Source organism: Balaenoptera borealis (assembly GCF_965194805.1).
Source record: "Balaenoptera borealis genome assembly, chromosome: X".
Classification (NCBI taxonomy): Eukaryota; Metazoa; Chordata; class Mammalia; order Artiodactyla; family Balaenopteridae; genus Balaenoptera; species Balaenoptera borealis.
Window position 1 is genome coordinate 87,687,090 of NC_138881.1, and position 21,106 is coordinate 87,708,195.

A 21,106-nucleotide genomic window follows, 5' to 3' on the forward strand; every position below is an offset into this window, starting at 1 on the left:
AAGCTACAAGCAGTTTTCAAATGGAGACTAGTTGCCAACAGAAGAGGGCATGTTGTTTTCTCTAAAACACTAGGGTGTGTATTGTAATTCTACTACTGGGGCTTTCTAAGGCTTCATAGACTCTGTCTAGCAGGAATACAATACAATCAGGTCTGCAGAGTCATGAAGCTGAAGTGTCAGAGAAACTTGCCCTACAGCCTGGACCTACTGTAGATCTTTTTCTTGCTCTGGGCACCACGCAGAACTGGAAATCATAGGGAGTTCAAGCACAAAACCAACATGATATATGTTGTCTCTAAAACCCGAGGCCTTGATTCCCCCAGGCTAAGTGGAGAAAGACCATCTGCTGGTAGCTCAGCTGCTATCCCTCCAGGGCAGCCCCTCACCCCTGGCCTCCCACCCTGGCAGGCATGCTTCTGTTCTTGTGTGAGGCTATGCTCCTGTGGCAACACAGATCCCTTCACTGGGCCCTTTTACAGCACAGATTCCACAGCTGTGGAAGGTTCACTTTGCAGAACCCGTCTTCCTGGGCTTAAGAAATTCCACTTTCTCCAGCCCAGGAGCTCTCCTTGGTGCTGCTGAGTGTATATTTCTTTTACTAATGACAGCTCTAGCTGTGAATTGCAGTAGTTCCTATCCAGCCTGTGAAGCCCAAGGCTTGTGGATCATTTTGGAATTGTAAGTAACCCCTGTTCGACAACTGAAGTTATTTTTCCAAGGTTATTTGTGTAGACAGAGGCTAAACTTGGAGAAAAATTTGAGTTCCTAAATTAGTCATTATTATTTACACTTTTAATAAGTACCTACTATTTGTCAGGTACTGTGCTGGCCACTAGGGATACAAGTACGAAATGGACTGGATATTCTTTGCAATGCAAAGAGTCCAGTGCCAAGTTTCTCAATTTTTTAAAAACCACAGCCCACAGTCAGAAATATACTTTTCATCACAACTCATGATGCACATACATACATACATACATACATACATACATACATAACTGAAACATAAATTTCACAAAACAATATTCACCCTAACTACCTTCAATTTGATATTTTATATTTGACTCTAATCAACTTTATTCTAGTTCATTAAAAAATTACAAGTCCTGACCCAGTGAATTAATTTCAAGACCTACTAATGCATGGGGGGAGGGGTAACTGCAGATTGACAAACCTGGGTCTGTTTAATTATCTATGATGTGTATCTTATATGGGGCATATATTTATCCTTTCAGGCACATCCTTCATGTGAAGGTGGGAGTGGGGAGCCTAAAAAGAGTCTCCCTCTAAGCCGGTGCTTCTCAAACTTCAATGTGCATAGGAATCATCTGGGGATCTTGTTAAAATAAAGATTCCAACTCAGTAGGTCTGAGTAGGGCCTGGGACTCTGCATTTCTAATTAGCTCACAGGTTATGCTGATGCAGCTGGTGTATGCACCACATATTCACTATTAAGGATCTAAAAATCAAATATGTTGATGAGTCTGCTGAACTGCTAATGCAGGGCCTGAGAAGAGTTTCCTGGGAGAGAATTCAACCTAGGAAAGAGAGACTGCAGGTGAGATATTAACCTGTGAGAATAGCACAGTTTCTACCATGCAGATATTTCCCCCCTGGTCTAACCTGCAACATCTGAATTTGGTAAGAAGGATGCTTATGTATGCAAAAACACGCAAACCAACAAAATACACATAAATGATCATTTTGCTTAAAAAGAGTCTGAAAGGTATTAGTCTCAAGTAGCACTAGGGGGATACTCACAGGTAACAGGGTAACCGTAACTCTAAAGTGAAGAGAGGGCTTTATCCACACTTCTACAGAGGTCAAGGGTAGGTGGGCACTGACTCCAGAGAAATTGATATGGCTTTGGCACCTTACACCTTCCAACTCATTACACAGTATCAGTAATGAGTACAGGACCCAGGAGAAGAGGCACAGTGCCCAGCAGACATGGCAGTATCCCGGAGAGGGTGGCACCTATCTCTCAGCTGCCTGAACTTGTTCCTGGGCACAAGTGAGACCTCCCTCAGGCCTCCTCTAAGAGTCTGATTCCATCCACGTACCTGCTACTGCATGAGAGTGGTATAGGAGCCGTTCCTCCCCCAGGTATCTGGTGGGGGCTAGGTCACAACACATCTCATATACTCAGTACCTCATTTGATCCACTTGGCAGTCCCATGAGGCAAATATTATCCCCATTTTACAGATGACAACACTGACCCTTACAACAGTGTGTCTGTTATAACTGCCAAGTTGATTCCTCTAGCTCTGGGTACCAGAGTTAATATGAGTTTTACCTGTTATTGTACATTCTAACAACAGGAATATTGTGTCTTCATTGCTCTCATAAACTCACTGAACAGTCCAATCACTTATCATGTATTGTTTTCTGGTCTTAGTTTTTTTTTCCCAGTAAATTTATTTATTTATTTATTTTTGGCTCCGTTGGGTCTTCGTTGCTGCACGCAGGCTTTCTCTAGTTGCAGCGAGCAGGGGCTACTCTTCTTTGTGGCGTGTGGGCTTCTCATTGCAGTGGCTTCTCTCGTTGTGGAGCATGGGCTCTAGACACGCGGGCTTCAGTAGTTGTGGCTCGCAGGTTCTAGAGCACAGGCTCAGTAGTTGTGGCGCATGGGCTTTGTTGCTCCGCGGCATGTGGGATCTTCCCGGACCAGGGATCGAACCTGTGTCCCCTGCGTTGGCAGGTGGATTCTTAACCACTGTGCCACCAGGGAAGTCCCTTAGTTGTTTTTTAATGACTAACATAATGCATATCATTTAGGAAAAAGTGGAGATGAGTGAGCAAAGAAAAGAAAGATAAAGAATCACACATGGTGGGAGCCATAGGACGGTAAAGGCCTCAGAGAAGGGATAGCAGTGCCCATTGACATGGTTACAACTAGGAGAAGACATGGGGATGGGCACATCTGCAGAGGAATGGCATGGAGGTACCATCAGGTGACTGGACTTATTTTTGAGTGCAAGTGAGACCTATTTTTGGCTACCATTCAAGAAAAAAACATCACTTAATTTTTAGTTTTCTCTGTGCACAGATGCATTACACAAACATTTATACTTTTACAAAAATGGTTTGATGCTATCTATATATTCCATTCTGAAAACTGTTTTTTCTTTAATGTTATTTTACAGTGTACCATGAACATCTCTTCCATGCACGTGGGTGAAAATCCCCTACTGAAACACAGAGAGCACTGTAGTTGGATCAAAAGGCTGCTGGTAATGAGAGTGACACCTAAAGCAAAGTATCAGCTTAAGGTTAAAGCACATAGCCTGGCAAATGCCTGCCAGGGAAAGCAGGGTCAGCGATATTCTCATCAGAGGAGTCAGAATTGAAGGCCAAAGGCATTAAAGATATGGGATATCATGTAAGCCCCTCTGGCCCCTACCTCCGTCCCTCATTCCCCTGACACCCCGTTGGCCCCTTTGGGTGAATGGATCCTGTACATCTGTTTGCATCCAATGAAAACCACCCATTTTCTGTCTTTTCCTTAGCTCTTCCTGAGCCCTTGACATATCTGCACATTCTCTCATCATCTCCTCACTGCCCAGATGCCTTTCCTGTAAGTTGTCCTGATAGTCCTTGGGGGAATCGTCCGTCCCCCTGTCCGTTTTTCTTTTTGCTTTCCGGGGCACATAGTCTTCAGCGGGGCGCTTTTCGGCAGCCCGCGGCTGACTCTCTGGCTTTGCCTGGGATTCCAGCTTGCCCTCACCGTGTGGTTTTCCCTCAGCTTCAGACTTGCCCTGCTTTTCTCGCTTCCCCTCATCTTCTGGTTGTCCCTCATCTTCTGGCTGTCCCTCATTCTGGAGCTCTCCCTCGTGTTCTGTCTTCCCCTCCACTTCTGGCTTTTCTTCCTCATCTGACTTTCCTTCATTTTCAGGCTCTACTTCATCTTCTGGCTTTCCCTTGCCTTCCAGCTTTCCTTCATTTCCATTGCAGGGTTTTTCCATGTTGAGATGTCCCCTCGTTTTCCTGTCCTGGGGGATGGGATGGGGTGGGGTGGGGGGAGAGAGACAAGAGGAAACAAGGGAGACTGAGGGCTTGGGGGTGGAATGCAGGTCCGGATAGTACTGGCATCTCACCCTTGTCAGCGTTCCCCTGACCTGGCCCAGCCTAGCGTGCCTTCTGGCCACCCTTTACCCCACCATTCCTCCTGCACTGAGAGCCAACCATTTCCCTGGCAGGCCCTGCCACCTTGTACCACCCTTCAGCGTGGCAGGAAGTGTGTATATTACATATGGTGGGGGGATGGGCAGTGGGGCCCTCAAATTCTGCCCAAGCTGCGCCCTCCACACCCGGCCCCCAGCCCCGTGCCTGTCCAGTGCTTCTCCCTCCTTTCACTGACCTGCAGGGTTTCTGGACAGGTTCCTCCTTTTCTAGCCTTGCAGAGTGCTGAGAACAGACACGCAGACCTGCAGACAGGAGACAGAGAGGGGCTGCACGGTCAGTGGATTGAGGTTCCTTTCCTGAATCCGGGCCCTCCTCATCCAACGGTTCCCCCTGACCTCCCCTGACCCCGCACCTCAGTCGCCATATCTTTTTGTCAGGCCTCAGGACCAGACCAGGATGCTTTACAAAATGTTTGGGTCGCTGGGACCCCTCCCCGGCAGGCAACCCGCCCCGCCCCCACCCCTTTACGCGGAGATCAGTATTTCCTCATAGGCTCAGAGTGTGAGAGGGGGGTTATTTGCAGAATTTGTCTACGTTTCACGGTCGCACTGCTCCTCCGCCCGGTCCCCCCCCCCCCATTTCAGGCTCGAAAATGGATGGAGGGCGCAGAGGAGGGGCATCGAGGAGGCGGCGGGGCCAGTTGCAGGGTCCTCCCTCCCCACCTGCCCACGCCGCGCCCCGTGCCCCTCCTCACCCATCTCGGGACCCCTTCCCCTCTCCCCGCTGCTCCCGGATCCTAGTCCCATCCGCTTCCACCCCAACCCGGGCCGCCAGCAGCGCCCACCTTCACACTGACCTGCAGCGCCCGGGCCGGGCCTGCGCCTCCTCTGGCTCGCCTAAGCCCGCTCGCCCCTCGCCCGCCGCCTGGGCAGCTCCGGGAGCTGGTTCCGCGCGGGCAACGCGAGCGGACGGCGCCGGGACCCGATTGCAGGGTGCCCGGCCAGTCACGTGAGCGCCACGTCACCGGAGCTCGGTCTCCCCCTGCACCCCGCCCGTCACCCCCATCCCAGAAGGACCGTACAGCTGAGGACTGTGGGGGGGCGGGGTGGTTGGAGAAGGAGGAGTTACCGACAGAGCAGGTCAGGGGAGGCTTCCTGACTGCAGGTGCTTTACCTGGCGCCTCTCAGGTCCTCGCTCAGCATCCCTCTGAGATGCCCATTATCCCCAGTTGTGACAGCTGATCACAGGGAGGGTACCCTACTTCTCCAAGAGCGCTCCACACGGAGCCCCACAGCCCGCTTTCAAGACCAGCTCCGCCTGACTCCAGAGCGCTGGTGGTGGTGTCCGCCAGGAAGCTGCGCTGCCTCCTTTAGTAGCAGCTATGTCCTGAGCCTCTGCTCTTCTCGGCCCACGTGTTCTCTCTTCCTGGCTGGTCTCTGTTCATTTCCCTCTAAACACAGATGATTCCCAAATCTACATATCCAGGTTATTCCCTCCCTTGAGTCTCAGACCTTCTTTGCCAACTGTCTATTGGACACCACCGCCTGAATGTCCCTGAGGGACCTCAAAATCCATAACCCCAAACTGATTTTACCAACTTCCTTCTCACCTTCTCTGTTCACTTCTCTCCACACTGGAAACTTGCACTCCAACGTTTAACCTATTCTCATCTACAGAGAATGTCAGACTGCTAAAATGTTAAAAAAGAAAAAAGGATGCATTAAAACATTTAAAATTATGGACCACAGATGAACAGATTCATCAAAATCCTTGGTTCACAGCTTACTCTTATCATTGACCCGTGTTGACCCTCTTTCCTTTCCTTCCATCCCTTCCCTTCCCTTTCCTCTTTCACACTTGTGAAACCACGACCCAACTCAAAAACTAGAAAATTGATAATATTATAGTTGCTACAGTGTAGTGCCATATATTTGGTTTTGATGATATGACTATACGGTGTCTTGGTTTGGATCTCTTTAAGTTTATCCTGATTGGAATTAATGAACTTCTTGGATGCACAGATTATTGTCTCTCTTCTAATTTGAGTAATTTTCATCCATTATTTGTTCAAAAATTCTTTCCGCCCCTTTCTATCTCTCTTCTGCTTCTTGGATTCCCATCGTGAATATGTTAGTATGCTTGATGGTGTCTCATGGGTCTCTTAGGTTTTGTTCATTTTTGTTCATTCTTTTCACTTTCTGCTGCTCAGACTGAAGGATCTCAATTGACCTGTCCTCAAGTTAGTTTATTCATTCTTCTCCCTGCTCAGACATGCTGTTGAACCCCTCTACTGAGCTCTTCATTGTAGTTATTGTACTTTTAAGCTCCAGAAGTTCTGTTTAGTTTCTTTTCATAGTTTCATTCTCTTTATATTCTATCTCTCTACTGATATTCTATATCTTCTGAGGCATTCTTCTCATTTCCTTTAGTCCATTGTCCAGGGTTTCCTCTAGCTCTTTGAGCATATTTAAGACAATTCATCTAAATCTTTGCCTAGTTAGTCCAATACATGAACTTTCTCAGTCAGTTTCTAATAATTTTTTAAATTTCCTGTGAATGGAGCATACTTTCTCATTTCTTTATATACCTCATAATTTGTGTTGGAATCTGAGTGTTTTGAATATTAGCAAGTGTCAACTCTAGAAATCAGATTCCCCCACTTCACAGGATTTGTTGCTCTCTGTTGTGGGTTATTGTTTCCTTGTTTAGAGACATTTAAAAAATACTTTTTTAAATTCTGCATTTTTGGTCATATTTGGCCACTGAAGTCTGTGTTTCATTAGCTCAGTGGTCAACTGGTGTTCGGACAGAGTTACTTTAAATGCCTACAGCCAACAAAAGAAAAAAGAAACTACTTTCCCAGTCTTTACAGATGAGCTCTGCGCTGGAGCACTTTTTAAATGCTTTACTTTCTGCTTGTGCAGAGCCTGAAGGCCAACTAAGGTGAATGCTTAGGGTCTTCTGTGGCCTTTTCTCAGCATGTGTTCTATCTCGGGCATGTACATAAGCTTCTTGATTCCCCAGTATATGTGAGTGTTTAAAAGTGCTTGTTTCGCCATGTATCTCTTTTCCCTAACGCTTCCTACCTAGGCTTCTCAGTCTGTCTGTTGCTTATCCCAAATGTTGTTCCTTGCCCCAGGCTGCTGTGGCCAATACCTATGACTTTAAATACTTTTGGCAAATGCCACCCAGGAAGCAACTGTTCCAGCTCCAGTCCTGGGAATGCCCTCAGTCTACTGTGACAAAGGGAAATTTTGTGCTTGTCCTTGAGGCCGCCACCAGACAGATCAAGATCAAACACAATTCTATGAGAATAGGATCCAAATTCCTCCTCCTGTCACTAGCAATCTTAACCAGGATAGTGGGCTGCCATCCACAAACTACTGCCAATTTGGGGCATGGATGATGGTAAACAGGCAGTTTAAAATTTCTTGCCACAAAGCAGGAGCTTCTTTCTGCACCAAATTTCCCCCAGTTGTAATTTTTTTGACTAGATTCCAGAGTTCTGCAAAAGTTGATTCTGATAGTTTTTACCAGTTTATTAATTGCTTTTGGGGGCCAGGGGATGAAGTCCTGGAGTTCCATACCCTGCCACTTTCAGTAATGTTACTTTTCTTTCTATTTCTATTTGTCAAGTTTGGTAGTTTGTGTCTTTATGTGAATTTGTCCATTTCATCTATCTGGTCTTATTTGTTGTCATACAGTTGTTCATAGTATTATCCTATAATCCTTTTTAAACCCATAGAATTGAGAGTGATGTCCACTGTTTCATTCCTGATTTCGTTAATTTGAATCCTCATCCTTTTTCCCTTGGCAGTCTACTTATAGGTTTGTAGGTTTTTTAAAAAAAAATATTTTTAAAGAAGCTGCTTTTCGTTTTAATAATGTTCTCCATTGTTTTTCTATTCTCTATTTCATTTATATCCACTCTAATTGTCTGATTTCTTTGGGTTTAAGCTGCTTTTCTTTTTCTAGTGTTTTAAGGTAGAAATTTAAATGATTGATTTCAGATTTTCATCTCTCTTTATATAAGAATTTAAAACTATAAATTTCCCTCTAAGCACTGTTTAACTACATCCCATATGTTTTGGTATGTTGTGTTTTTGTTTTTATTCATCTCAAAGTACTTTATAATTTCTCTTATGATTTCTTCTGATTAAATGGAGGTATACTGTTTAATTTCTATGTATTTGTAGCTTTTCCAGATTTCCTTATGTTGTTGATTACTAATTTAATTCCATTATGATCAGAGAATATTCTTTGTATGATTTCAATCCTTTTAAGTTTATATAGGATTTTATTATGGCCTAGTATATGATCTATCCAGGAGAATGCTCCATGGGTGCTTGACAAGAATGTATATTCTGATGTTGCTTGGAGTATTCTGTAGGTGTCTGTTATTCTAGTTGGTTTGTAGTTTTATTCAACTGTCCTATTTCTTTGTTGATATTCTTTCTACTTGTTACATCAAATTTTGATATTGTCTTTTTTAAGTCTGCAGTTGTTATCATCAAAGTGTCTGTTTTTTCCTTTTACTCTGTCAGTTTTTGCTTTAAGTATTTTGATGTTCATATATGTTCATTTTTTTATATTCCTTATGGATTGATCTTGTTATCATTATAAACACCTTTCTTGTTCTCCAGTAACATTTTTTGTATTAAAGTCTATTTTATCTGCTATTAAAAATAGCCACTCCTTTTTTGTTACCCTTTGCATGGTATATATTTTTCTGTCTTTTCACTTTCATTCTATTTCTTTCTTTGAACCTAAAATGTTTTTCTTCTAGATAGTGTATAATTGGATAATGATTTTTTTTCCCTTTCTGCTAAATTTTTCCCTTCGAATGGAGCATTTAATCAATTTGCATTTAATATAAACATGGATAAGGTAGGATTTATATCTGCCATTTTATTATCTGTTTTTATATGTCTTCTGCCTTTTTTGTTCCTCTGTTTCTCCACTATTGATTCTTTTTTAAAGATAGAAAAATATCTTTGTGCCATTTTAATTATCTTGATGCTTCTTTAACAATATTTAAAAAAATATTTTCTTAGTGGTTACCCTAGGGATTAAAATTAATATCTTAGATTAAAACAATCTACTTTTGTCAATTCTAACTTAATTTCAATGGTATAAAAATGTTTGTTCTGATATACCTGCATTCCCTCCTTCCTCCTTTGTGGTATTATTGTCATGGAAACCACATCTTTAGCCATCATAAGCCCATGAACACTGTTTTATAATTATCCTATTTAAATCAAATAGGAGAGGAAAGAGTTATAAACAAATATACATATACTGTCTATTAATTTTCTATTGCTGCTGTAACAAAGTACAACAAATTTACTGGCTTAAAACAACAGAAATTTATTCTCTTATAATTCTGGACTTCATAAATTTGAAATAATTTCATGGGGTTTAACCAAGGTATCAGCAGAGCTATACTGCCTCTGGAGGCTTTAGGAGAGGATCCATTTTCTTGCCTTTTTCCAGCTTCTAGGGCTGTATTCCTTGACTGTGTCCCCTTCCTCCATCGCCAAAGCCAGTAGCATAGCATCTTCAAATGTCTCCCAGCTTCCATCATCACATCACTTTTTTCCTCTTCTGCTTAAAATTTCCTTCTGTCTCTCTCTTATAAGAACCCTTGTGATTGCATTTAGGGTCCACCCAGATAATCCAAATAATCTCTGCATCTCAAGATCCTTAACTTAATCACAAATGTAAAGTCCCTTTTTGCCATATAGGGTAACATTCATAGGTTACAGAGTTTGGACATGCATATATTTTGGGAGGCCATTATTTGGCCTACCACTCTGTCTTTTATATTTACCTAGTTAGTTATCTTGCCAGTGCTCTTCATTTCTTCATGTGGACTCAAGTTACCATCTAGTGTCCTTTCATTTCAACCTGAAGGATTCTGTTTAGTATTTCTTATAGAACAGTACTAAATATTTTAAAATTCTCTCAGTATTTGTTATCTGGGAAAGTCTTAATTAATCCTTAATTTTAAAGGAGAGTTTTCTGGTTAAGGAATTTTGGTTGACAGTCATTTTGTTTCCACATTCTGAAAATGATGTGTCACTGTCTTCTGATCACCATGATTTCTGATTAGAAGTCAGTTATAGATTAGTGTTTTTCATCGTATTTGATCTTTGAATGTATTTTCCTGACATTTTCTCTTTCTCATCTCTTTTTGGTATTCTCATTATGTCTATGTTGGTATGCTTGATGGTGTCTCAAGGTTCTCTGTGTCTGTATACTTTTCTTCATTTTTTATTTATTTTTTGTTTCTCAGACTCAAAAATCTCTATTCGCCTATCTTCAATATCACTGACTGTTTCATCAGCCAGTCCACCAATGAGGTGCTCTAGTGAATTTCTCATTCCAGTTACTTTCTATTCAATGGGGGGAAAACTGCCTTTTCAACAAATAGTGCTGGGAAAACTGGATATCCACATGCAAATTAATGAAGTTGGACCCTTACTTTACACCGTTTATAAAAATTAACTCAAAATGGATCAACGATCTCAACATGAGAACTAAAACTTTGAACACCAAGGAAGAAAAAGGTGGGAAAAACTTCATGTCATTGAAAATGGCAATTATTTATTGAATATGGCACCCAAAGCACAAACAAAATAGTTAGATAATTGGTGCTGTTGACCTAAAACAATAAAACAGCCAGTTTTTAACTTTTTAAATATTTATTTATTTATTTTTTAGGTTGCACCGGATCTTAGTTGCAGCATGTGGGATCTTCATTGTGGCATGCGGGATCTTTAGTTGTGGTGTGTGGGCTTCTTACTTGTGGCATGTGAACTCTTAGTTGCAGCATGCATGCGGGATCTAGTTCCCTGACCAGGGATCGAACCTTGGTCCCCTGCATTGGGATCATGGAGTCTTACCCACCGGACCACCAGAGAAGTCCCAAAACAGCCAGTTATTTTACCAACAGAATAGATTTATTCAGGAATAGCAAAGAATTGCAATTCGGGACATGTAAGCTATGGCAAACCACAGGCAAAGTCTGGAGAACAGAGGAGAGGAATACTCTTTAATAGAGTAGAAGGGGGAGTTGGGAGGAGCTGTTATATACAAAGAGTCCTTTGGAGGAAATTGAGAGTTCAAAGTGTAGTGGCTTTTCACTGGCTGAGCTGTGACAATCTCTCATTGGCTGAGCTGTACCAGGCAAGGAGATATTCTTCCTTCCTCCTGCTGGGTAGTAAAGTAGTAACCTTCTTCCTATTGGGGATGTAAAGTTACTTCTCTTTCTGTTGGGTCTGCAATTGACTTTGAGTGGTAGGGCATGAGAGCTTTCCGTTCTGGCTCCCTGAGTCCATTTTAAAAGAGGTTTTTGTTTATTAGTTTTCATATTTTCACACTTTTGATCAAAATTTTTCTCTGAAAGCATTACTGATCAAGAGTCAGGTCTTACTAGATTCAGTGGCCTTTTGTCCTTCAATGCCAGGAAGACCTTTCTGGGTGTCGTGTCCCATGTCAGAGGGAAAGTGAACATATTGGAAACCTATTGAGGTCACATTCGAATAACAAGGAGGGGTTAGAAGGAGATCTCTCAGGCATTTCCCATTTAAAGTATGTATCTTAGAACAGTGAATACAGCAATAGCACACTCAAAACTAAAAAAAATAAACAAGAGCTTTGAGAAGACACTGTGCAGGAATAAACATGAAGCAGTGGCTGATGAACTTTTCAGAAAAATAACAAAACTTCAAAGGACAGAGCATGGAACCAAAGAGGTTTATTCTCATGCCTTAAGATGTAATGGGATTTACCTTGCTAGGTTTTGACCTGCTTGGGACCCATCACCCCTTTCTTTCTTTTTTTTTTTTTTTTTTAATGGTGCTTCTTGCATGTGACGTTTCTTTTTTATTTATACATTTATTTATTTTATTTATTTATTTTTGGCTGTGTTGGGTCTTCGTTGCTGCACATGGGCTTTCTCTAGTTGCGCGAGCAGGGGCTACTCTTCATTGTGGTGCACGGGCTTCTCATTGCAGTGACTTCTCTTGTTGCAGAGCACAGGCTCTAGGCGCACGTGCTTCAGCAGTTGTGGCTCGTGGGCTCTAGAGCGCAGGCTCAGTAGTTGTGGCACACGGGCTTAGTTGCTCCACGGCATGTGGGATCTTCCAGGACCAGGGATCGAACCCGTGTCCCCTGCATTTGCAGGTAGATTCTTAACCATTGTGCCACCAGGGAAGTCCCCCATCACCCCTTTCTAATCTCCTATTTCTCCCTTTGGAATGAGAATGTCTATCCTATACCTGTTCCACATTGTATTTTGGAAGCACATAAATTATTCAGTTTCACAGGTTCACAGATGGAGAGTAATCTTGCCTCAGGATGAATCACACCTAGAATCCCACCCATATCTCATTTAGATACTATTTAGATGAGATTTTGGGAACCAGGGGTGGAATACTATGGACTGAATGTTTGTGTCCTTCCCAAATTCATATATTGAAGCCCTAATCCCCAATATGATGGCATTTGGAGATGGGACCTTTGGGAGCTAATTAGATTTAGATGAGATCACAGAGGTGAAGCCTTTATGATGGGATCATTGTCCATATAAGAAGAGGAAGAGACCAGAGCTCTCTCTCTCTCCACCATGTAAGGATACAGCAAGAAATCAGCCATTTGCAAACCAGGAAGAGAGCTCTCACTAGACACTGAATCTGCCAAAACCTTGATCTTGGACATCCCAGCCTCCAGAGCCGTGAGAAATAAGTATTTATTGTTTAATTTACCCAGTCTATATTATTTTGTTATAGCAGCAGAACTAAGACAATTTGAATTAATCAAAATTAAATAATTTGTGCATCAAGGAACACTATCAAGAGAGTGAATAAGCAACACACAGGATTGGGAAATATTTGCAAATCATATATCTGATAAAGGGTTAATATCGAGACTATATAAAGGACTCATACAACTCAACAACAACAAAAAGAACCCAACTAATAATTGGACAAAGAACTTGAATAGGCATTTCTTCAAAGAAGATATATGAGTGGCCAAAGTATGTAAAAAGATGCTCAACATTAGAGAAATGTTAACCCAGACCACAGTGAGATATGACTTCACATCCATTAGGATGCTACTATAAAAAGAAACTCAGAAAATAATGTGTTGGTGAGGATCTGGAGAAATTGGAACAGTTGTACACTGCTGGTGGAAATGTAAATTGGTGCAGCTATTGTGGGAAACTGTCATTTCCTTTAAAAAAATCCATATAATTACCATATATTCCAGCAATTCCACTTCTGGGTATATACTCAAAAAAGAATTGAGGGCAGAGGTTTAAACAGATATCTGTACTCCCATGTTCATAGCAGCATTATTCACAATAGTCAAAAGGGAGAAGCAACACAGTTGTTCATTGAGAAATGAATGGATAAATAATATGTGGTATATACATTCAATAGAACATGATTCAGCCTTAAAAAGGAATGAAATTCTGCTACATGCTATAATACGGGTGAAGCTGGAAAACATTATGCTAAGTTAAATAAGCCAGACACAAAAAGACAAATACTGTATGATTCCACTTATGTAAATTCCCTAGAATAGTCATATTCATATAGACAGAAAGTAGAATAGTGGTTACCAGGAGCTGTGGGGAAGGGAATAATGGAAAGTTATTGTTTAATGGGTACAGAGTTTCAGTTTGGAATGATGAAAAATTTCTGTAAATGAATAGTGGTGATGCTTCCACAAAAGTGTGAATGTACTTTAATGCCCTTGAATTGTACACTTATAAATGGTTAAAAGGTAATTTTTATATTATGTATATTTTTCCACAATAAAAAATCTAGAAAATTGGACCGTTTTAAAGAGAACAATAAAGTGGTATTTAGTACATTCACAGTGTTGTGCAACCACCATCTCTGTTTAGTTCCAAAGCATTTCCATCACCCCAAAGTAAAACTCCTTATTCACTAAGCAGTTTCCCTCCTTCACCCTCTCCCCCCAGTCCCTGGCAGCCATCAATCTGTGTTATAACTTGTATTGGTCTTCTTCTAGGTCTTCCATAACAAAATACACAGATTAGGTGACTTTAACAACAGAAATTTAATTTCTCACAGTTCTGGCGGTTGGAACTCCAAGATCAAGTTGTCAGCGGGTTTGCTTTCTCCAGATCTCATTATACCCTCATCTGGCCTTTTTCTCCTCCTCTTCTTACAAGCATACTAGGCATATTTGATTGTGGCCCCACCCTATATCCTCATTTAACCTTACTTACCTCCTTAAAGACCCCATCTCCAAATATAGCTACACTGGAGGTTAGAGATTTAACTTATGAATTTATGGGACACAGTTCAGTACCTAACATTTAACCCTCTGTCTCCCCAATATTCATGTCCTTCTCATATTAAAAAAAAAAACAAACAACTTCATCCAGTCCCAACAGGCCCCAAGCATTAACCCATTCTAGCATCAACTCCAAGTTCGGTCTCATCTAAATATCATTTAAATCATGTCTGGATGAGACTTGAGGTATAATTCATTCCTAGGCAAAACTCCTCTCCAGTTGTGAGCCTGTGAAATTAAGAAATTACATGTTTCCAAATTCAGTGGTGAAATAGGCATAAAATAGACATTCTTTTTCCAAAGGGAGAAATCATGAAGATTTCCCCCTATGTTTCCTTCTAAGAGTTTTACAGTTTCACCTCCTACATTAGGTTTATGATCCATTTTGAAATAATTTTTGTATATGGTGTAATGTAAGGGTCCAACCTCATTCTTTTGCAGGTGGATATCCAGTTTTCCCAACACCATTTGTTGAAAAGACTGTCCTTTTCCCATTTTATGGTCTTGGCACCCTGTTGAAAATCATCTGACCATATCTGTGCGAGCTTTTTTCTGGATGTTTATTCTATTTCATTGGCCTATATGTCTGTCTTTATGCCAGTACCACACTATTTTGATTATTGTAGCTTTGATAGGGGTTACATTGCAATGAACGGATTCTCCAGTAGAGCTTCCAGTGGGAGCCTGGCCCTGCCCAGACATTGATTTCTGACTCCCAGTCTCCAGAACTGTGAGAGGATAAATTTCTGTTGTGTGTTTTTTTTTTAAACAGCAGCCACAGGAAACCAATACCAATGGTGAGTGGCAGGCTCAGTGGCAAATGAGTATTTATCCCTATTTTCACCTTACCACCTTTTCCCTGAGACAAGAAGATAAACTCCCCTTTGTTAATGGATAAACCCAAAATGGCTAGGACAGACTCTTACAAGCAAGTTTTTTTTTTAATTATTAATTAATTAATTTTATTTTTGGCTGCATTGAGTTTTCGTTGCTGCACGTGGGCTTTCTCTAGTTATGGTGAGCGGGGGGCTACTCTTTGTTGCAGTGCACAGGCTCCTCATTGCGGTGCCTTCTCTTGTTGCAGAGCACGGGCTCTAGGCACGTGGGCTTCAGTAGTTGTGGCACGCAGGCTCAGTAGTTGTGGCTCGCAGGCTCTAGAGCACAGGCTCAGTAGTTGTGGTGCATGGGCTTAGCTGCTCCGTGGCATGTGGGATCTTCCCGGACCAGAGCTCGAACCCATGTCCCCTGCATTGGCAGGTGGATTCTTAACCACTGTGCCAGCAGGGAAGTCCCTCAAGCAAGGTTTTAAATGTGCAAAAGGAATGTAATTTTTATTAATTTTATTGTTTATATTTTCCCCATATTGTAAAGAGAGTGAAAGGCATTACATGTTCAGTATCTTATTACGACATACAGACCCTCCCCTTGAACTTTTATTTATAGTCTTGCTTTACAGAATATTTAATATTTTTACATAATATATACCAATTGTTCCCCTTATAGTTTCATCTTTTCTTCTTTTTCTAATGTTCAGATAGGCAGGCCTTCTCTTCTCTGATCTTTTCCTTGGATTCAGATTAACATATATCTATATTTTCTTTTAGTTATTTTATTGGTTTGTCCTCAATATACTTGGGATAAAAATATGTGCATGGGTAATTCTCAAACTCCAGTGTGCATCAGAATTGCCTGGGAGCCTGTTAACAATGCAGTTACCTGGGCACCATTATCAAAGTGTGGTTCTTGGGTGTGGGGCTAAGATTCTGTATTTTAAACAAGCTCCACATGTGATTCTGAAGCATTTGATAGGCTAGCAAACTTCGAGGAGCACTGACATTACTATCTTAAAAGGATCTCATGTGTTGATTTTGGGGTGTAATTCCTCCTCTGTGATGCGTCTTTCACAAGAAAAACATTCTAGATAAATGAAATGACTTCCTTAGGCTCACACAGTCAATCAAGGATAGTGCAGAGAAAATAAACCAAAGATATTTTAGTGACAAATTATACCCAGTTGTTCTGAACTCTACATGTACATCAGAATCATTGTGGGTGCTTTTACAGTGTAATGATCCTTTGATCTCACTTCTAATGAGTCTGATTCAATAGGTTGGAATTGGGTCCTGAGCTCCACTTTAAAATCTGAGGTAATTCAAGCCTGCAGCCAAGGTTACAACCTATGCACTAAAGATAACAGCATAAAAATAAAACAGTTGTCTCTTTAAAAAGGGGATGGCCTAGTGGTAAAATAAAGTCTGATGTGTGTGTGTGTGTGTGTGTGTGTGTGTGTGTGTGTGTGTGTGTGTGTGTATAATGAGGAGGGGAGTGTCCAAACTTGAACTAAAGTTGGGGCCTCCACTTTAAATCCAGAGATGTCTGATGAACTTGTAGGATGCAGTGGGTGTGGAGTAAAACCTAGTTTCCTGAATTTTTAACCAGTTCACAGGTGATTCTGATGCAGCTGGTCTTTATAACACACGTTGATAAACACTGACATATATTAAAATTACAACGTCCATGCGTTGAAACTGATGTATAATGCTTTCTCCGTTGTGTTCCTTTTTCAATTGCAAGCTACAGTCTGCAGAGAAAAGAAGTCACTTGCTCACAAATGATCAGAGGCAAACCTGGGCCCAGCTTGCAGGACTTTCAACTCAGTTATAATTACCTGCAGTGCCGTACAACTTACCAGACCTTGTGCTAGGCACTGAGGGTACCAGGACAAATGAGACAATATATTTACTGTAAGAAGGGCAGTCTAGTTAGGGAGCAGTGATGACTGGGTGGTGGAACATGTCCTAAAACAAGGGTCCATCTCCCGGACCCCCAGTCTCAGCCTGTTTCACTGATCTGTGATTACAGGTTTATTGAGCAGAGCAAAAATCAAAGTAAAGGAAGAGGGAAACTGCTCTGGATCCATGTAGGTTGGTGTGAGTAGAGACTACCAGGGACTCCTGCGGTGAGGGTGGTGTGGACCAGAACAGTCTTGGGGACATAAAGCCACCCCCACAACACCTGTGTATGCAAAGAGTGAAACCTGTAGCAGTGTCTATGCAGAAAATGGACTCCCAAGAAGACTGGGCCATATTCATGGGAGGATAGAAGAGATAGTTGAATTCTGAGCACACTATCATGAGTGTCACTCAGATTTATCTTGGGGAAGGGGGGTGAGGACAAAAGTCTGAGAAAAACCGCAAAGGGCTGTTTGGATCCCTAAGCAGCACTGGGGAAGTACCCACCCGAATTAAGTATAACTCTAAAGCAGGAAGGGGCATTCTCCACATTTCTGAATGGACAAACCGGGGATTCAGACCACTGAGGGCTGCAAAAAAATCAGTGGGTCTTTGTCACCTTTAAGACTCCAGCACATCAGCAGTGGTGGGGACCAGTGGAGGGAGGAAAACCTAGCAGAAGGGGAAGGAGTGCCTAGCAGTCATGGCATTATCCAGGGAAAGGAGACACAGCAGCATAGGTGTAGAAAGGCGTCTCCTACCTGGCAGTCAATTGGACTTGCTGGTAGGCCTACTCCTTTGGTCCTTACCTAAATATGAAGGACACCTAGAGGGCTGGGCCTTGCATGTGTCGACTGAGCCAGCCACAGAGTTCGGTCATTACCTCATTTGATTCCCACGGTAGCTCTATAAAGCATGTACTATCTTCATTTTAGAGACGAATAGGCTGATTTTAAAGAAACATATCTGTAATAATTGCCAGGTTTGTGCTTCTAAATAAGAGATCCAGAGGTAATATAAGATTTATGTCTTTAAATTGTGCCTCAAGTATTTATTGTCTCCATTCCCTTTATAAGCTGATTGGTAAGTTATTTGCATCTTACATTTTTTTCTGACACATGTGTATTCATTTTGGAAAAATGAGGAAAAAACAGATAAAAAAATAAAGAAAAGAAGAAAAAGACGCATTCTGATGTGTATATATATATATATATATATATAAATATATAAATAATATGCATGCTTTTAAATGAGATAGTATATCTACAGACTGCTTTCTAAACGGCTTTATTAGCTTTACAATATGTAATAGACATCTTTCCATGCAAGTTGATAAAATCTCCCCTGCTGACAGAAAAACTTACAGACTAAGTCAAAAGTGAAAATTAAATCTCTAATCAAAAAAATGACAGAACACGAAAGGTTCACAGTAAAGGGTACATCAAGAAAATGCAAGTTTGGGAAGCAGGGGGGTTTACGATTATTAACCTCAGCATTCAAGGCATAAGGCAAAATTCATCATGATGGTCGTGGTGAGGAGGATCTCCAATAAGAATGCGCAGACTGTACCTCAACTGAAGCTCCCTAATTTTCCTCCTTAGCTCTCTCATCTCCTCCATGAACCTTTCCATATCATCTGCATCTCCATCTAAGATGTCAATGTTATTGACAAGCCTATTGGGCATATCCTCTCTAAAATCCTGGGCAGGTGGAGCCCATTCCCCTCTAATGTTTCCTCCAGGTTCTTGGCCTTCACCACCTCCCAAAGGGTGGGCTTCTTCATTCTGCACTGGAACCTGCTCCTCTCCTTTGCTTTCCTTGGGGACATTTTCCATCTTGAGATTTTTTTTCCTGTTTCTTCTTCCTAGTAGATAAAAGGATTGAATGTTTTGTAACAACAGGATTCAGAGCTCTGTGAGCAAAGGTTTTCCCACCTGAGAGACTTCGTGTGCCCTCTAAGGGGTGCCCCAGATCTAGCCCTGCCCCAAAGCCCACGATTTTCCCTGAAAATCATTCCCAGGGCCACTCCTGGCACAAAAACGTAGGACAGGTAGTGGGCTGGACCGTCGCTGAAAAACCAGGTCTTAGCCTCCAGGGATCTTGGTATGCCCTCCAGGGGCACCCCAGAGCTTGCCCCTTTACTCCCTTCTTCCCTCACCAGCCACAGGCCCACAGTTTCTAAAGACTCGGCCAGGTTTCTCCTGCACTAAGGGGGGCAGGGAGGGCTGGGAGTCCCCCAAATTCTGTTCTGATCCTTGATACCCCTACACCAAAGGGTCCCAGGCACCTCCCATACCTGCAGGAATCAGAAGCAGTCTTCCTCTCGTAGCCTTGAAATCTGCTGCACCAACGGACCTAAAGACCTGCAGACAGAAATTCGACAATGGCCAGGACTGATCACTCGATTAAAGGACCAGTATCGGGGGACACCAGCTCCGTTGTTGGTTTAGGACTCTGCTAGAAGTATGTTGCTGCCTTCTCTTTCTCCTCCATCCTGTCTCACAGCTTCTTTTCCCGCCCTGTGACGCGCTACCCTGCCTTCCAGAAGAAATCAAAGCTGATTATTTCCAAACCAGTTTCACCTCTTCTTTAGGCCCCTTATCTCCACTGTCTCGTCCTTCCCGTCATCTAATTACCATTTCTTGAACGCAAATGGACAACTTGCGGGGCGGGGGAGTCCGAAGAGCTTGCTGGGTGGCTACGCGGTTCACTTATAAAGAATTTCAATCTGGGTATCTGCCAGGACCTTTTGGGACCCCGTGGACTTTCTGGAGCTCACCCTCGGGCCACTGCCCACCATTTTATGCATCAAGATGGATGAAGGGCGAAGAGGTAACGTGGGCATTGCAAACCTGTCCCCGCTGCAGCGTCAGCGCTTTGTCAGGCTTACCCCAGGGTCCGCAGGCAGCGCCCACGCTTACACCGACCTGCAGGGACCAGAAACTGTTTCTCGTTCCCCGCCTATATCCCGAAGTCGGTAGCCCGCCCGATCGATTGCCTCCTCCACAGAAGGGACGTGCTTCCCAGACCTAATCCCTGTCCCTATCCTCTGCAGCAGCCGCCCCGGTCCCCGCCCCCTACCCCTCCCCGGAGTTCCCGCAGCCCACCATTTCCGGCTCCAAAATGGAAGGAGGGTGGAGAAGAAATACCGGGAACGGTGGCCTAGACCCGATGCAGAGTCCGCCATCCCCAACCCAGGGTCACCCGTTGCGCACCCCCTCCCGTCGCCCTGCAGGAATCAGGCCGTTTCCTCGCCGTCTCCTTTTCTGGTCCTTCCCGTCCAGGCGTCGCCCGATCGCCCACCTCCTAGGAGATACCAACTGGTACCCATTCTTAACCCTTGGCCCCTCTTGATCTCCTCCCACCAAGCCCTCCATTTCTTGCACCAAACGTGTGGACATCGGGGAAGGGATAGAGAGAATCCAGTCCTGGACCCGCTCTGGTCTTTGCCCTGAGGCCCCGACTCCCCTCCCCAGTCAGCGCCCTCCAACCTGCCAAGAATCTGGGTCAGCTTCTACGACTTCCTCCTTCCTGGGTACAGGTTCGCCCGTCTTCAAGGCAATAGCGAGCCGGCAAACAGCCACAAGCGACTAAGGACTGCAACTGGGAGGAGAGACTAATCCAAGGGCGGGCTCTAGGTCTCGTAAGGGCTACGTCACTGTGAGCTCAGATCCCCAATTATGGTTCGTACCTGCGGTGCTGCAGAGGGTTGTGGGCGGGGCCACCTTTCTCCTCATTCCCACCTTCCCCCCACCAATACCACTGGGTACTGCCCATCCGTTATTTATTTATCTATTTATTTGTTTGTTTGTTTATCTATTTATTTATTTTCCTATTTAGCGTCCTCGACACCAAACGGGTCATAATATTTTGTCGTTTGTATTTGCCTTTGTCCTGATTTCTGCTGGAGCTTTTA

At 42.9% G+C, this 21,106-nt stretch overlaps 2 protein-coding genes across 5 annotated transcripts; both read right to left on the reverse strand.

Moving 5' to 3' along the window:
- Positions 1-2,399: 2,399 nt before the first annotated feature.
- On the reverse strand, positions 2,400-5,125 carry TCEAL6 (transcription elongation factor A like 6). Of its 2 annotated transcripts, none has more exons than XM_082376260.1 (3): positions 4,983-5,125; positions 4,362-4,428; positions 2,400-3,993 (listed from the first exon to the last, which is right to left on the reverse strand). In XM_082376260.1, the coding sequence occupies exon 3, from the start codon at positions 3,964-3,966 to the stop codon at positions 3,364-3,366; it is 603 nt and encodes a 200-aa protein (XP_082232386.1). In that variant the 5' UTR covers positions 3,967-3,993; positions 4,362-4,428; positions 4,983-5,125; the 3' UTR covers positions 2,400-3,363. The 2 variants fall into 2 exon arrangements, with proteins under 2 accessions (XP_082232386.1, XP_082232387.1); XM_082376261.1 differs by lacking the exon at positions 4,983-5,125 and adding an exon at positions 4,539-4,562.
- Positions 5,126-18,458: 13,333 nt separating this feature from the next.
- Positions 18,459-20,816, reverse strand: BEX5 (brain expressed X-linked 5). Of its 3 annotated transcripts, none has more exons than XM_082376259.1 (3): positions 20,682-20,816; positions 19,487-19,553; positions 18,459-19,054 (listed from the first exon to the last, which is right to left on the reverse strand). In XM_082376259.1, exon 3 carries the CDS (start codon positions 19,023-19,025, stop codon positions 18,687-18,689), a length of 339 nt encoding a protein of 112 aa, XP_082232385.1. In that variant the 5' UTR covers positions 19,026-19,054; positions 19,487-19,553; positions 20,682-20,816; the 3' UTR covers positions 18,459-18,686. The 3 variants fall into 3 exon arrangements, with proteins under 3 accessions (XP_082232385.1, XP_082232384.1, XP_082232383.1); XM_082376258.1 differs by lacking the exon at positions 20,682-20,816 and adding an exon at positions 20,406-20,500; XM_082376257.1 differs by lacking the exon at positions 20,682-20,816 and adding an exon at positions 20,043-20,065.
- Positions 20,817-21,106: the final 290 nt, after the last annotated feature.

What these genes read in the sequence shown, in the direction of transcription:
- BEX5 (XM_082376259.1), bottom strand. Translation starts at nt 19,025, where the DNA reads ATGGAAAATGTCCCCAAGGAAAGCAAAGGAGAGGAGCAGGTTCCAGTG.
- TCEAL6 (XM_082376260.1), bottom strand. Translation starts at nt 3,966, where the DNA reads ATGGAAAAACCCTGCAATGGAAATGAAGGAAAGCTGGAAGGCAAGGGA.